We start from the raw sequence: 13,513 nt of genomic DNA on the forward strand, positions 1-13,513 counted from the left end.
CAGAGTATCACAGGATCTGTGCTCTCCTCCAGTGGAAAGATGTAGTGAACTAGCACTATGCTGAACAGCAAAAACACCACATAAACTCTAAGTCTGTGGCATGAGATGTAAAGGCTGTTATAATGGCCAAAGGTGAAAATTCTCTGGCTTAAAACAAAAGCAAAAGCTCCTGTTTCACACAGTCTTTTTAATTAGTCATTGGCTCTTACAGCCAGTGTCCAGCCTTTGTTGAGGGGACCCTGGTGTCTTCTGCTCCCCAACAGCATCTTACATACTTCCTGGGCACCGCCATTCTTGGTTCCTCCTTAATAGTGACTCAAATCATTTTCAGACCTTTTCACCATTTCGTTTCTCTACTGGAATCCACTCACTTTTTGGTTTCTCTTAGAAATAAAGACATCTTTCCAGGCACCAATGGCTCAGGTCTACAATCTTAGCTACTCAGGAGGCTGAGATCTGAGGATTGTGGTTTGAAGCCAGTCTGGGTAGGAAAGTATATGAGACTCTTATCTCTAAACTACCAAAAAAGCTAGAAGTGGAGCTGTGGCTCACATGGTAGAGTGCTAAGCTTAAGTACAAAAGCTCAGGGACAGTGCCCAGGCCCTGAGTTCAAGCCCCAGGACCATCACACACACACACACACACACACACACACACACACACACACACACACACACACACACACACACACACACACACACACACACACACACACACACACACACACACACACACACACACACACACACACACACACACACACACACACGGAAATAAAGACACCAATCACCAAGAATGTCCACTGTGCTCTGTAATCAGTGGTATCTCTTACTCACATATGCCAGGAAGGCTTTCTGCTGGCCAGAAGATCAGATGCAGCCCAAGGGGCAGAGCAAGCACACAAAGCCAGGGAGATTCCTCCTCAGGCCAATGTGTGCCAGCATGACAATAATCTTAAACATGGCAATGGAACAAAGCACCTGAGCACCAAGGCATAGGCAGATAGACTGTATTTTGACTTTTTGATGGTCTTGCCTTTGTGATGACACTGGTTGGAAGCCTTCTTCATGAGTAAAGCAGCCTGTTAAGTTTTCTGAAAATAGGACTGGGGGGAACAGTACAACTTTGTGGGAGTGCATGTGCCTACAATGTGCTACCACAAAACCAAGTTTCTAAGAAAGTATCCCTATTAGGTGATTAGCAGCCTTTTTTCTCTGTGGTGAATGAGTAACATATGCAACAGAACATACCTCTTTAATGAGTAATACAGACAATATAACAAACCTCTCTGTTTTCTTTCTCCAGAGCTTCTGCAAAGCATCTTGTGAACACTTGCAGAGAGGTTACTACTTCTGGGGCTCCATCCGTTTCCAGCAGTGCGAACCTAGACAAGGCAAAGTCAGATCATGACACACGGAATGCTTCATATGGCAAACCTGTGAAGGGGGTGGAAACATTCCTTTTGTACCATAAGCAACGGAGGTGTGCAGGCAATTCATCCAATTCCAATCCCAGTGTGAGGGCAGGAGAAACCAATCACTCCCTTTTCTAAGCACTTTCTTTAAACTAGCTCTTTCTTGTTTTTTAAAGTGCCCACTGCTCTTTGCAAGCACATGAGTACAGTAGCCCTGCAGGTAGCCACTGACATTCTGCTTTCACAAGCAGCGACAAAGCTGCCTCAAGAGTAAGCAGCTCCAAGTTAGGGTGGGAGGTGGGGGGCAGGTCCAGACCCTGGTAGCCTACATCCATGTAGGCTGGAAACTCAGGGGTGACAAGCTCTCCCAAAGAGACCTAGTTTGAGAGCTCCATGGCTGGAACCCCCTCAGCACGCTGGAGCAGCCCCAACCTACAATGCAGCGAGCTCCGCACCTCTCCTCCTCTAGAAAGCTAGCGCACGCTCCAGGACAGCCCACATTTTCAGAATAAATAAAAATCAACGTTGCAAGAAACACACGGGGTTTATTCTGCCTTTCTGAAGAGCTCTGTTAAGAATGGCTTTATTTATTTATTTTTCTTGGCTTTCAAGTCTTTTACAAAGATCAGTCAGCCCTCATGTGGTGAGGGAGTATACTGCTGTTTTATGCTGAGCTGGGATGAATCCTACATCAATATTTCATGATCCTAATACCTAATACAGTTCTGCTTTTCTGTCACTATTAGTCAGATATAAAAAGGCTCAAGGAAAGTTGTCTGAATTCTTAGTCATAGTTATTAAATCCATACTGAGTTTTCACCTCTACCACAAAGCTCAGAGGGCTAAGGAAGAATCAGAAACTTCATTTCCCCATGGTATAGACAGAGACTACTGCAGGACTTCATGTTTATGTTTGAAAGCTAAGTGTTTATAGATCAAATGCTAGTAGGGACAGCATAATATTTACCTGAACATTTCATCAACAATTCTGAATATGGCAGGGTTACAGGCTGCTTGAGGCTACAAAAGGAAAAGACCATGAGAAGGTAAAATACCACAGGCATTTCATCAATAACAACTTGCCTAGCAGGCAAATGAGCCATCCAGGGCTGCTGGTGACCAGAAAATAGGCCAATTCTACTGGACTAGAAAAATAAAAAGCGTACAGGAAAACAAACAAACAAGTACAAATGCAAGCACTAGTTCTCTTTAACCAAGGGATGGTAGGCAAGCTTTATTTTCTCTTTTTATTCCTACTTACCTCACTTTCTCTAAAAAGCCTGTATGATATGGGGGGGGGAATAACAGTTTTTGTCATTGTTGTTGTTTTTTGCCAGTCCTAGGACTTGAATTCAGGGCCTGAGCACTGTCCCTGAGTTTCTTTTGCTCAAGGCTAGTTCTCTACTACTTAAGCCACAGCGCCACTTCCAGCCTTTTCTGTGTATGTGGTATTAAGGAATCAAACCCAGGGCTTCAGGAATGCTAGGCAAGCAAGCACTCTACCACTAAGCCACATTCCCAGCCCAAAATAACAGATTTTACTGATAATTTAAAAAATGCTTTCTACCAGCATGCCATCACAGAAACTCAGTATTTGTTGCCTGTTTTACTTAAATGTGCCTCTTGTCTGATCTCCTTGCTTGGTCTAGAAGTGCCTCAAGGTTAAGGTTAGGTCTCTAGCAGCCGTCTTTTTTCCTGCATCTATGGTAAAAAGTACATACATAGTTTAGGGCTATTATTTAGGAAACCAATGATTACCCTAGTGAATTAAAACAACTTTGTGTTTTGTACAGTATAAATTAGCAGCATTAATTCAAGATAAAAAAAAGAGGTGATTAATGAAGAAGAAAAAAAACGGTATTACCATCCTAAATGATGAAAGATATATAGTCCATTCCCAGAATGTTTGGAAACAGGTTTCAATAATCTAAGTCTGCAGAAGCTAGCCTAGCCTCCTGCAGCCTGGGTTAGGACGTCGGTTGACCTGGCCCAGGTGTCACCTTCTTTTTGACTACAACGTAAAGCATGATTTTATGACAAAGAACAATATCCATCTTGTTCAATAAACCCCGTATTTTAATAGTGGCATCCAAATGTGAGGTTCAAAAGGAAATTTCTTTGAGTCATATTGCACTTGAAAACTACCCTTGGAAAAAAAATTTTCAGCCCCCTCACCTCCAATGAACAAGGGAAAAAATGTTCTCCACTTCAGCAATTTTCTGGGCTATCCTGAAGAAAGCATGGTGCCCATATTCACAGGCTTCTAGTAATTTCTCTGTTCTATGGTATGGTAACTTGTAACATTGAGCGTGTGCCATCTAGTGGTCACACACCATCACTACAGGCTGGTGCTGAAGGCTCCGGCAAGTTTTATTGATTGCCACTTCTTCAAGTGATGGGATGATCTTCTAATTATTAATTACTGTGATTTGTAAGTTTAACTTCCCTATTACTCTTGGACTTTCCCACAATATCACATACTTCATTGATATACATTTTTATTTGAAAGAAGCCAAACTGAAATTCTCATAGATCAATTCATTACTTACAAAAGTAACTCAATATAACAAAGAAAGGCCGATAGGTTACTTCTTGGATTTGAACTTAGCAAGTCTTAGCAAGTCTGTGTGCTGCTCATTGTAAATAATAAGTTATTATCAGGTGAGTGGATACATACCCAAAAGTGTTTATAAGTTTCTATGCATTCAAAATGAAAAAAATCAAATAAAGAAAAGTAAACTATATGACTTGTAAATATGTGATTCAGCTAAGTTTGCCAGAACCCTTTTTTGGAGTTGTACACCTAGATAACTTGCCTCAAGAGAAGTGTTTTAAGACACTAAAGTACTGTATTAAGATCCTACAGCACTGCTGTGTGCCTATATGTAAATAAGACACACAGAGTCTGAAAATGAACTAATAAAAAAATAAGACCAGAATTAAAAGTAATAAAACAATTTCCTCTTGTTCTAAATTGTTTACCCCCAGAGCCACTGCAGATCAGATATGAGATTAAGGATCCTTCAATTCTGATTATTTGTATTTCTAAATGTTAAAGATATATGCTCAAAAGGATATAGACACAGAGAAAAGCAAGTAAGAATGCTCTAACACAACTTGTCAAAACAGAACAAGGGTAAGAGGGAGCACAGAAATGGACAAAGAGTGAACAGTGGTACTCACTAGACACTATGTGGAAAATGAACTATACAACTTGTGGGTGGGGATGGCAGGGAAAAACTCAGAGACAGTGAGGGAAAGAGTCACATTGTCTAGAAAGAAATGTACTCATTACCTGACTTACGTAATTCTAACCACTCTGTACATCACGCTTATAATAACAATTAACAAATACAAAAAAGAGAAGAACTTAGACTTATCTTTGATGTAGTGTATTATGGCAAAACAGCTCAATCAAATGTTTCAGACTGTGTGGAATCTGCCTGTTCTCTCCTATGTAAATAGATGGACTCTCTACAGATATTTTCACTCCCCTCTCCCAAAACTTTAGAGTCTTGGTTACTCCCAGTCTGAGTCCATAATCTGGTTTAGATTTTGAAGAGGTAGGAGGCCAGTATGCAAAGGAATCCTGATGAAATGGCCATGGCAGGAGTCTTTCTGTGCACAGCACTTTCTCATGCTCTCCCTTTACTGGCTGTTTTATAAATGAGAACTTTTATACTTCCCGAGCACATAATTTCAGGGTCAGCGAGTCTCCTCATAAGGACCAAAATGCTCCCAAGTCAGACATATGTCCCTGGGACATCAGATTACAAAAGCATACTTAAGCTGCTCTTACCAAGAGAATCTTCTAAATAGAACTAAGGTCTTAATAAAATGATTTTTTTGGAAGCTACATTTCCTGCTACCTCTTTACAGCATCCTGTAAATGGCAAGACAAGTTATTTAGCGCCTCGGTATCTGTTTTTTCTTGTCAAGGGGGACATTACAGCACTCCTGGCCACTCTGCATCCCAGGACTCTAGAGCCAGCTCTGAAAACCCAGGATCTGTGTGATTATCTTTTCTACAAACCTAAGGAGAGAAAAAGAAATGCTTTCTTGGCTTCCATCTGCTCATCTGTTTTTCTCCATCTCACTGTGCTGTTTCTTAAACTCTCTTCTCCATCTGGCCTAATGATTTTCCCTTAGATATTATCAGCTCTGGAGAAACCATGTCACCAGGGGGCCGTCAATAACTTTCCTTCTATCCTTCTTTCCTCCCTCAATCCTTTCGCTAAATATTGGAGGAACAGATGATAATGATGGAGACCTACATCCCCTTTGCCTTCCTTTCCTATGGACCAGACTGCTCTGTTAAGCATGCTTCCTCTACAAATAATTTTCCCTTTAATTTATCCATTAGCCCTGGACTGTCTTCCACAGCTACCCACACCTGTACTGTTTATATCTGCCCAGGCTAGGGCAGCTCATTCCCATCTCTCAAGGAAGCTAGGATGTAGGCATCTATTCAGGGGAAGTTCTGGTAACAAAGGAAGGAGAGGTGAGGGAGAGGCAGCCTGCCACTCTGTACCATAAACTACACAAGTAGCATGGATTCTTTAGTGCTGCTTAATGTTTATTTAATCTGCTATTTTTAGCTGCTCATCAATGATTACAAAATACTTGCCACTTGAAAGAGGTGAGGACATGGGGGGGAGGGGAAGAGAGGCAGGCAGATAGACAAGACAGAGAGACAGAGACAGGAGAAAGGGAAATCATACTATTATTTGAGGTAAGTCACAGATGAAAGTGAATGCCTCTTACAAAAAAGATAGTGAAGGAACAGAAAACAAAATCTCAAGTCCCTTTCCATTGTAACCTTTCATAAATATATGTGTGTGTGTATATGTATATGTATATATATATATATATATATATATATATATATATATATTCCCCCTTTAGAATCAAGAAGATAGTTGCAGATGAAAGAAGCTGAAGTTCGGTAAGCTTGGAATAGATTCTCTTTCCATGGCCTATTTTAACATACTTTAATGCTTTACTCTGGTAAGTCATTATATGTATTGTTTTATAATATAATATATATTTATGTAATTAGCATTCAACAGCAAAATGTCTCTGAGGCAAAAAAAAAAAAAAAAAAAAAGAATCTATGTAAGGCCAGACGCCGGTGGCTCACGCCTGTAATCCTAGCTACTCAGGAGGCTGAGCTGTGAGGATCTCGGTTCGAAGCCAGCCCGGGCAGGAAAGTCCTTGAGACTCTTATCTCCAATAAACCACTAGAAAACTGGAAGTGGCGCTGTGGCTCAGGCAGTAGAGTGCTTGCCTTGAGCTGAAGAGCACAGGGACAGCACTCAAGCCCAGAGTTCAAACCCCAAGATCGACCAAAAAAAAAAAAAAAAGAATCTATGTAAGAACCTTTACTGGCTTTTGGTTTGTTTGGTGTTTTGCCAGTCCTGGGGCTGAGCCTAGGGCACTGTCCCTGAGCTTCCTTTGCTCAAGGCTAGCACTCTACCACTTGAGCCACAGCACCACTTCCAGCTTTTTCTGTGTATGTGGTACTGAGAAATGGAACCCAGGGCTTCATGCCTGCTAGGGCAAGCACTCTACCACTGAGCCACCTTCCAAGCCCCTTCGAAAAACAAGGCACCTTTAGAAATATGTGTTTTCCTTTATACCATTTTAATCTTTTCTATTTTCAAAATGGTAAACATAAAATTAAGGATCTCTCTTACATTTTAGCTTCTATTTTGTTCTCAACATTCAAGTCTCTTGCAACAAATCTGAGCATGGAAGAAATACTCTTTTCTCTTTAATCTTTACCAGATGTTGTTTATATTATAAGCAATTTTTTCAGTACTCTATAATGCAATTATTGTTTAATTAGTGATAAATCTGCCATTCCTGAACTTAAAAACTTAACAAGTACCAAATGTACTTTAATAGTTTAAATTTACACGTGCTCTCTTAGTGGGGAGACACAGAAGTGGGAGGTACCCAAAGAGGATTCCAGCTCTGGCGCTGCACAAAAGTCCCCCAATTCTGGTCCCTGTCCTCACCCAGTGTATTGTGGAACCTGAGTGGGGAGGGAATTCCTCGGCTCCCACTGCTGCTGCGCAGTCTCTGTGTGGCAGGGGCCTCCAGCTCCACTCCTGTTCTATTCACTCCTTTTGTTTTTTCCCTTTCTCTCTTCAGCTCTGGCTGGTTTCAAAGTCCTGCATCCCTCAAAGTGCAAATGAGTGTTGCTATTTGGGCTTTCTTTAGACAATGCTGGGGCACCTGGTGCCCCCTTGAGGCTGACAATAGAAAGTGCGGCTGCTGACCGGGCAGGTCCTCAGCTTCCACGGACTGCAGACAGAAGCCACTCTGTACTTTGCTACTCCTACACTGTTAAATCATGCACTTCAACTATTGTTAAATTGCAAGCTTCTCACTAAAGAGCTCAAAGGAAATGCTTAAAAGTCTTCTAATGAAAATACAGAAAAAGGAAGCCCTAACACACTAGTGAAAAGCTTCATGTTCAGAAAAATGAGAGCTTCATTCAAGACGAGCAGCTAATTCTTTGATGCAATATTTGACTAACAAGAAATTGTGCATTTGAATTTTTTGGAAGAAAAGTTTGTTTTTCCTTTGACAAGGATGTGACTGCTATGTGGAAAATAAAGAAAAAGCAATCCTGTTCCTATAGAGGACACTGAAGGGTCTGGGGACTTTTTATTCTTAAGTCCTTACTGGACACAGAAATACTATTTTTCAAGTCATGAAGACTTCTAGGAAGAAGAGCTAATTAGGAATTTTCTCTGATTTACGATCTAAATAAAAAACAAAACTCACTCTGCCTCCTGGCCCTGCTCCAGTTTGGCCCTGCTCCTCCTTGGGGTGGATCTATGGGGGAGAGAGGGGCGAGCAGATCCCCTAGATCCACTGGGGTGGCTGCAGCAGGCGCATGAGACATGAACAAGTGCACCAAGGGCATGGGAACCAAGGTGCCCCAGGCCCTGGCATGCAGCACAGCTCAGCAGCCAAGCACAGGGACATCCTGCCACCCAGCCAGCCTTCTCATTCAAATGTGGACTCCAAACAATAGCTTTTTGGACTCCATAAACAGAACTGTAACGGGAAAACATAACATCCTTGATTCAGGGCCAGCCTTGGGAAACGAAACAGTGCCAAGAAAGCTGCATAATTAGCAAATGGCTTTCACTGTTTTTTGTGACATCAGCTTCTAAGGTCAGCTCTGAGGCTACGGATTAAGGTCTCCCGGTGTCTGTGCTGTCAAGGAAAACACAAGACCATCTGCTTTTGAAAGTTTCAGTCTGCACAGTAAGTGACAGACTGGGGCAACTACCTCGATTTATTTGGGGGCCACCAACTCTGGCAGACAACCATGTACCAACGGCTGCCAGAAGGTGAACCTTAAAACTAAACAGGTTTGAAAACGTATTTTGATTTTAAAGTCAAACATATATATATACAGCTTTATGAATTTATGTTTCATATGTATGTATGCATATATGGTAAGTACAGAATTTCCAGGACTCATTCTGAATAGTCCCAAGAGATGGAAATATAATTAACAGTGTTCCATATAAAACACAAGTTACGTAGACCATCACACTTTAATTACTCTCAGAATCCAGCTCTAATGTAATAGGCATCAGGTTTCCTTTGGAGCAAAGTGCAGCAGTCTCGTGCTGGGTCATACAGATCTGATACTTGTGCATAGTCCTGTCACTGCACCGAGATACTGTGTTGCGATAAATGAATCAGATGATGCAATTAGGAAGCAAGTTCTTCAGGTTACCCCTGTAATCACTCAGCTAGGTCACAGGCTTATTACAGACTCTTTGGATTCTAGCACTCCAGACCCAGGATGCCCTAGGAGAGCAGCCCACGCCAATCAGGGGCTTCCAGCTCATCGTTTGTATTGTAATTACCAACTTGAACCATGAGGCACAGAGAGGTCACATCCTGCCCATGCCACAATAAATTAAACCAAATAACACCCTCTAGAATCCCCTTTTAGCCATAACAAAAGCTATGAATCACTACACCCATGATCTGATAAATTCTGTAGGAAATCAACTGACATTGGGGCTGTTTGAACCGGCAGGTTATAGCCAATTGAGACTGAAGATTATACAAAGCCATGCAAGGAGAGGACTCTCACTCTCTCTACTACCTCTCTCCTTCTCTCCCTCTCTTTCTCTCTCCCTGCCTCTCTTTCTCTTTCCCTTTCCTGCTTTGCTTGCTAAAAAAATCACTCCAGCCCCAGGACCCCAGGTAAAAGCCCAAGATTCTTCTTCAAATAAAGAACCACAAGGATGAATGAAGGTTCACAGCACCCATCAGACACAAATTTTCTACTGGGAGAAGATTTAAGGAAAAATTTATTATGCACCTAGAAGCAAATAGCTTAGTTTCTGTATTTTGTCACTTAAAAAAATTGTATCAAGCATAGTTAATTTAGAAATAAAGAACTTTAGCAGGCAGTTAAGGTAATTTACTATCTTAAGTCACCTGGAATGAGCTGTCAGATGGCTTCCCAAATATTTTGTTCTTTCTTTTGTGCTAGTACTGGGGCTTGGACTCAGGACCTGGGTCCTGTCCCTTAGTTATTTAGGTTTTTTTTGTTTTTTTTGTTGTTGTTCAAGGCTGGTTCTGCACTACTTGAGCTACATCTCCATTTTTGGCTTTTTGCTGGTTAATTGGAGATATGAGTTCCACAGACTTTTCTGCCCAGGCTGGCTTTAAATCATGATTCTCAAATCTCAGACTCCTGAGTAGCTAGAATTACAGGTTTGAGCCACTGGAACCCGATTGGATTTTCTTCATTTTTAATTGTACTGTCATTATTTTAACATAAGGTCCAAGGTTATTTCTTGCTTCATTCTTTTGGAAATGGTGAGGTAAAGTAGTGATTATCCAGAAAAAAAATACCCTCATGGGCTCTCTCAATTTTAACATATACTTTTCTTTTTTCCTTCCTTCCTTCCTCCCTTCCTTCCTTCCTTTTTTTGCCAGACATAGTAACCTTTCAAGTTAGGTTGAGTCAGTCTGAAACAACTGGCTTGCAGTGTAAGCAATATGGCTAACTCAGGCTTCCCTGAGTACCACCACATATACTGGGAAGGCAGAAAGAGAGGCCAAATGGAACCACAGGGGAACAAATGGACTACAGGGCCTGGTCAGGAGAGACCCACAGAGAAAGAGGCATTTTGGGCCATTAGGATTCTCTTATACAGTTTCCAGATTGAAAGGAAAAGAAGAAAACATGAAGTTTCACCAGAATTAAACACATAGTCTAAGGTGTACAGAGGTGAACTGGATGAACAGGATGGCCCAGCAACCTCAGTGCCTCAGCCAGGGCGGGCACCCAATCCCAGTTTCATGGCTACCAACTTAAGATTGAGCCTGTAAGCACTGCTCTTGGAACTCACTGAAAGATAATTCCATGCCCCATCCCCTACGTGATAGAGGAAAATGGGAAATAAAACATGGGAGAGTCCAAGGAGGTTCACAGATGGCAGACACCATCATACCTGTACTGTTACCATGTCTGTCTGGCTGTGCTGTGATTCCTGTAAATCTAAGAAAATTGGTATTTTAATTATGATTAGTATGATTGTGCGCTGACAGTCATAGCAGTTAGCATAGTACCAGCTTTTCTCCTGTAACACATGTAACTGAACCAAGTGGAGGGCTGACAGTCACTTTCATAAGTGACTAATTGGGAGCCAAGTTAACAACTGTGGACACTGCAAAAACACAGGTGATGTCTGATCCTCTCCCTCCAAAGATAGACACCTAGAGACTAAGATAGAAGCCCCACTATGAGTATAAATGATTGGTTCTTTCATACTGCGATTTTAGACATATTTTACCTGTGGCTCTGACCTAAGAGTATGCACTATGAAAAAATGCAACTGGAGGCCCCATGCAAGCAAACAAACAAGTCCTTCACCTCATTGCTGACAACGTGCTGGCCATTCAGACCCATCTGAGCATTTCCTTGAAGGGGTTGTTCTTATGGACCATTTGGAAAATTTCTGCTATGGACACACATTTGATGCCTCCTGCCTCATCCTCCTATCTGTGACAACAGGTGTGTACCATCAGGCTCAGCTTCCTGGGCCTGTATTTCCTTTTATATACTCTGTTTTTGTGTGTCTTTCAAGAAATTAGCTCTTTTGACAGACTATCTTTGACTCATTTGCTTGTTATTTGATTTTAAAAAAGGATTCTTTAAGAAAACATTAACTCTTCAGGTGAAATTACTACCAGATATTTGGAAATAGGGTCTGGTTCACTGCTGGTTCACTGTGAACTGTTGTTTAAAAAAATTGGGGGGGGGGGGCTGGAAAGTGGCTCAGTGATAGAGTGCTTGCCTTGCATGCATGAGGCCCTGGGTTTGATTCCTCAGCACTACCTAAGCAGAAAAAGCCAAAAGTGACTCTGTGGCTCAGTGGTAGAGCGCTTGCCTTGCAAGCCTGAGGCCCTGGGTTCGATTCCTCAGCACCACATAAGCAAAAAGAAAAAAGCCGAAAGTGGCGCTGTGGCTCAAGTGGTAGAGCGCTAGCCTTGAGCTGAAGAGCTGAAGGACAGTGCCCAGACCCAGAGTTCAGGCCCCACAACCGGACCCAAAAAAAATAAAAGCCCTATTAGAAAATATAAATTTATGATTCTTAAAGTTCTGACATCCTTTTTCCTATTACTCCCCCTTCTCCCTTTTTCTTCTTTAAAATAAATGATTCGTAGCAATTCCTTTAAGGATTTTTCCCGTCACCAAATCCCAGTACGTACCAGCCATGAGTCTTTTATAAAGCATTCCATCTTCCTCAGACAATTTCTCTCACTGGAGAACAGCTTTTCAAAAAGACGCAGCATTGCTTTTTCAAGACTGGGAAGGTGCCGAAGCCACAGAGTGATTATAGCTGACAAAGGGAGTGAAATCTTCCTCCTTTTAGCAAGAAACAAACAAAATGTTAAACCAATTCCAGGGAAAAAGGGAGATCGACAATGTTCAAATGCAATTACCAATCCAGTTTGGGAAGCCTCTCATCTTGGTGTTGACAGCAGTTAATATTTATAGTATCCATAAGTATTTACTGCATATCCATTTACAAAGTAATGTAACTATGCTCCCAGTCATTAGATAAATGCTCATTTTAACTTGGAAAAATTCCCTGTGATGTCTCAGTGAATACAATCCCTAAGTTAAGAAATAGTTTAAAGTAGAACCAGATCTGGGTTGAATCCTAGAGCTGTGAACTATTAACTGTATGACCCTGGAAAGTCAAGCTAAATTTACCCATCTGTGAAATGGGCCCCTCAATGCTGTGATTAGAAGGATCTAGTACACATACAGAGACTAGAACAGTGCTATCGTACTATAAACATGCAATAACTGTAGACAGTTATTGTTTGAAAGTTCAAAAATATTTCTTATTTCATGTATGGTGGTTATATTATAGCCTAGTTGAAGAGCAGACCTTGAGAATAATGCTCTGGGGATTAAGAAGGTGGCTCAAGTGGTAGAGAGGAGAAGAAGGAGGAGGAGGAAGAGAAAGGAGGGGGGAGGAGAGAGGAGGAGGGGGAGGGGAAAGAGGGAAGAAGGAAGAAGGAAGAAGGAGAAGGAGGAGAAGGAAGAAGAGTAGGAGGAGGAGGAGGAAGAGGAAGAGGAGGAAGGAGAACCCTCAATTTCATGTAGTTTTATTTCTATTGGAGGATCCCTCCTGTGTCAAATAATTTGGATTGTACACAAAAAATAAAATACTTAGGAATTAACTTAACTAAAGAAGTGAAGGACCTCTATGATGAAAACTTTAAAATCTTAAAAAAGGAAATCAACACAGAACTTAAAAAATGGCAAAACCTCCCATGCTCCTGGATTGGAAAGATTAACATCGTGAAAATGGCAATACTTCCCAAGGCTATCTACAAATTCAACGCAATACCTATCAAAATTCCAACCTCATTCTTCAAGGAAGTAGAAGAGGCAATCTAAAAATTCATATGGAACAATAAAAGACCCCGAATAGCAAAAACGCTCCTCAATGGAAAGAACACTGCTGGAGGAATATCAATACCAAACTTCAAACTCTACTATAAAGCCATAGTAATCAAAGCAGCTTGGTA

At 41.4% G+C, this 13,513-nt stretch overlaps 1 protein-coding gene across 3 annotated transcripts in view; it reads right to left on the reverse strand.

Moving 5' to 3' along the window:
- Fancc (FA complementation group C) overlaps positions 1-13,513 on the reverse strand; it is a 205,875-nt gene that overhangs the window by 27,731 nt on the left and 164,631 nt on the right. For all 3 annotated transcript variants that reach the window (XM_070033704.1, XM_070033703.1, XM_070033705.1), the window contains exons 8-10: positions 12,179-12,335; positions 2,382-2,434; positions 1,285-1,384 (exon numbers count right to left, since the gene is read on the reverse strand). In XM_070033704.1, the coding sequence (XP_069889805.1) occupies positions 1,285-1,384; positions 2,382-2,434; positions 12,179-12,335 (310 nt within the window). The remainder of the gene's footprint in view (positions 1-1,284; positions 1,385-2,381; positions 2,435-12,178; positions 12,336-13,513) is intronic.

The sequence above is a fragment of the Dipodomys merriami genome, unplaced genomic scaffold, assembly GCF_024711535.1.
Source record: "Dipodomys merriami isolate MVZ:Mamm:240054 unplaced genomic scaffold, mDipMer1.0.p SCAF_22, whole genome shotgun sequence".
In the NCBI taxonomy this organism is placed as follows: Eukaryota; Metazoa; Chordata; class Mammalia; order Rodentia; family Heteromyidae; genus Dipodomys; species Dipodomys merriami.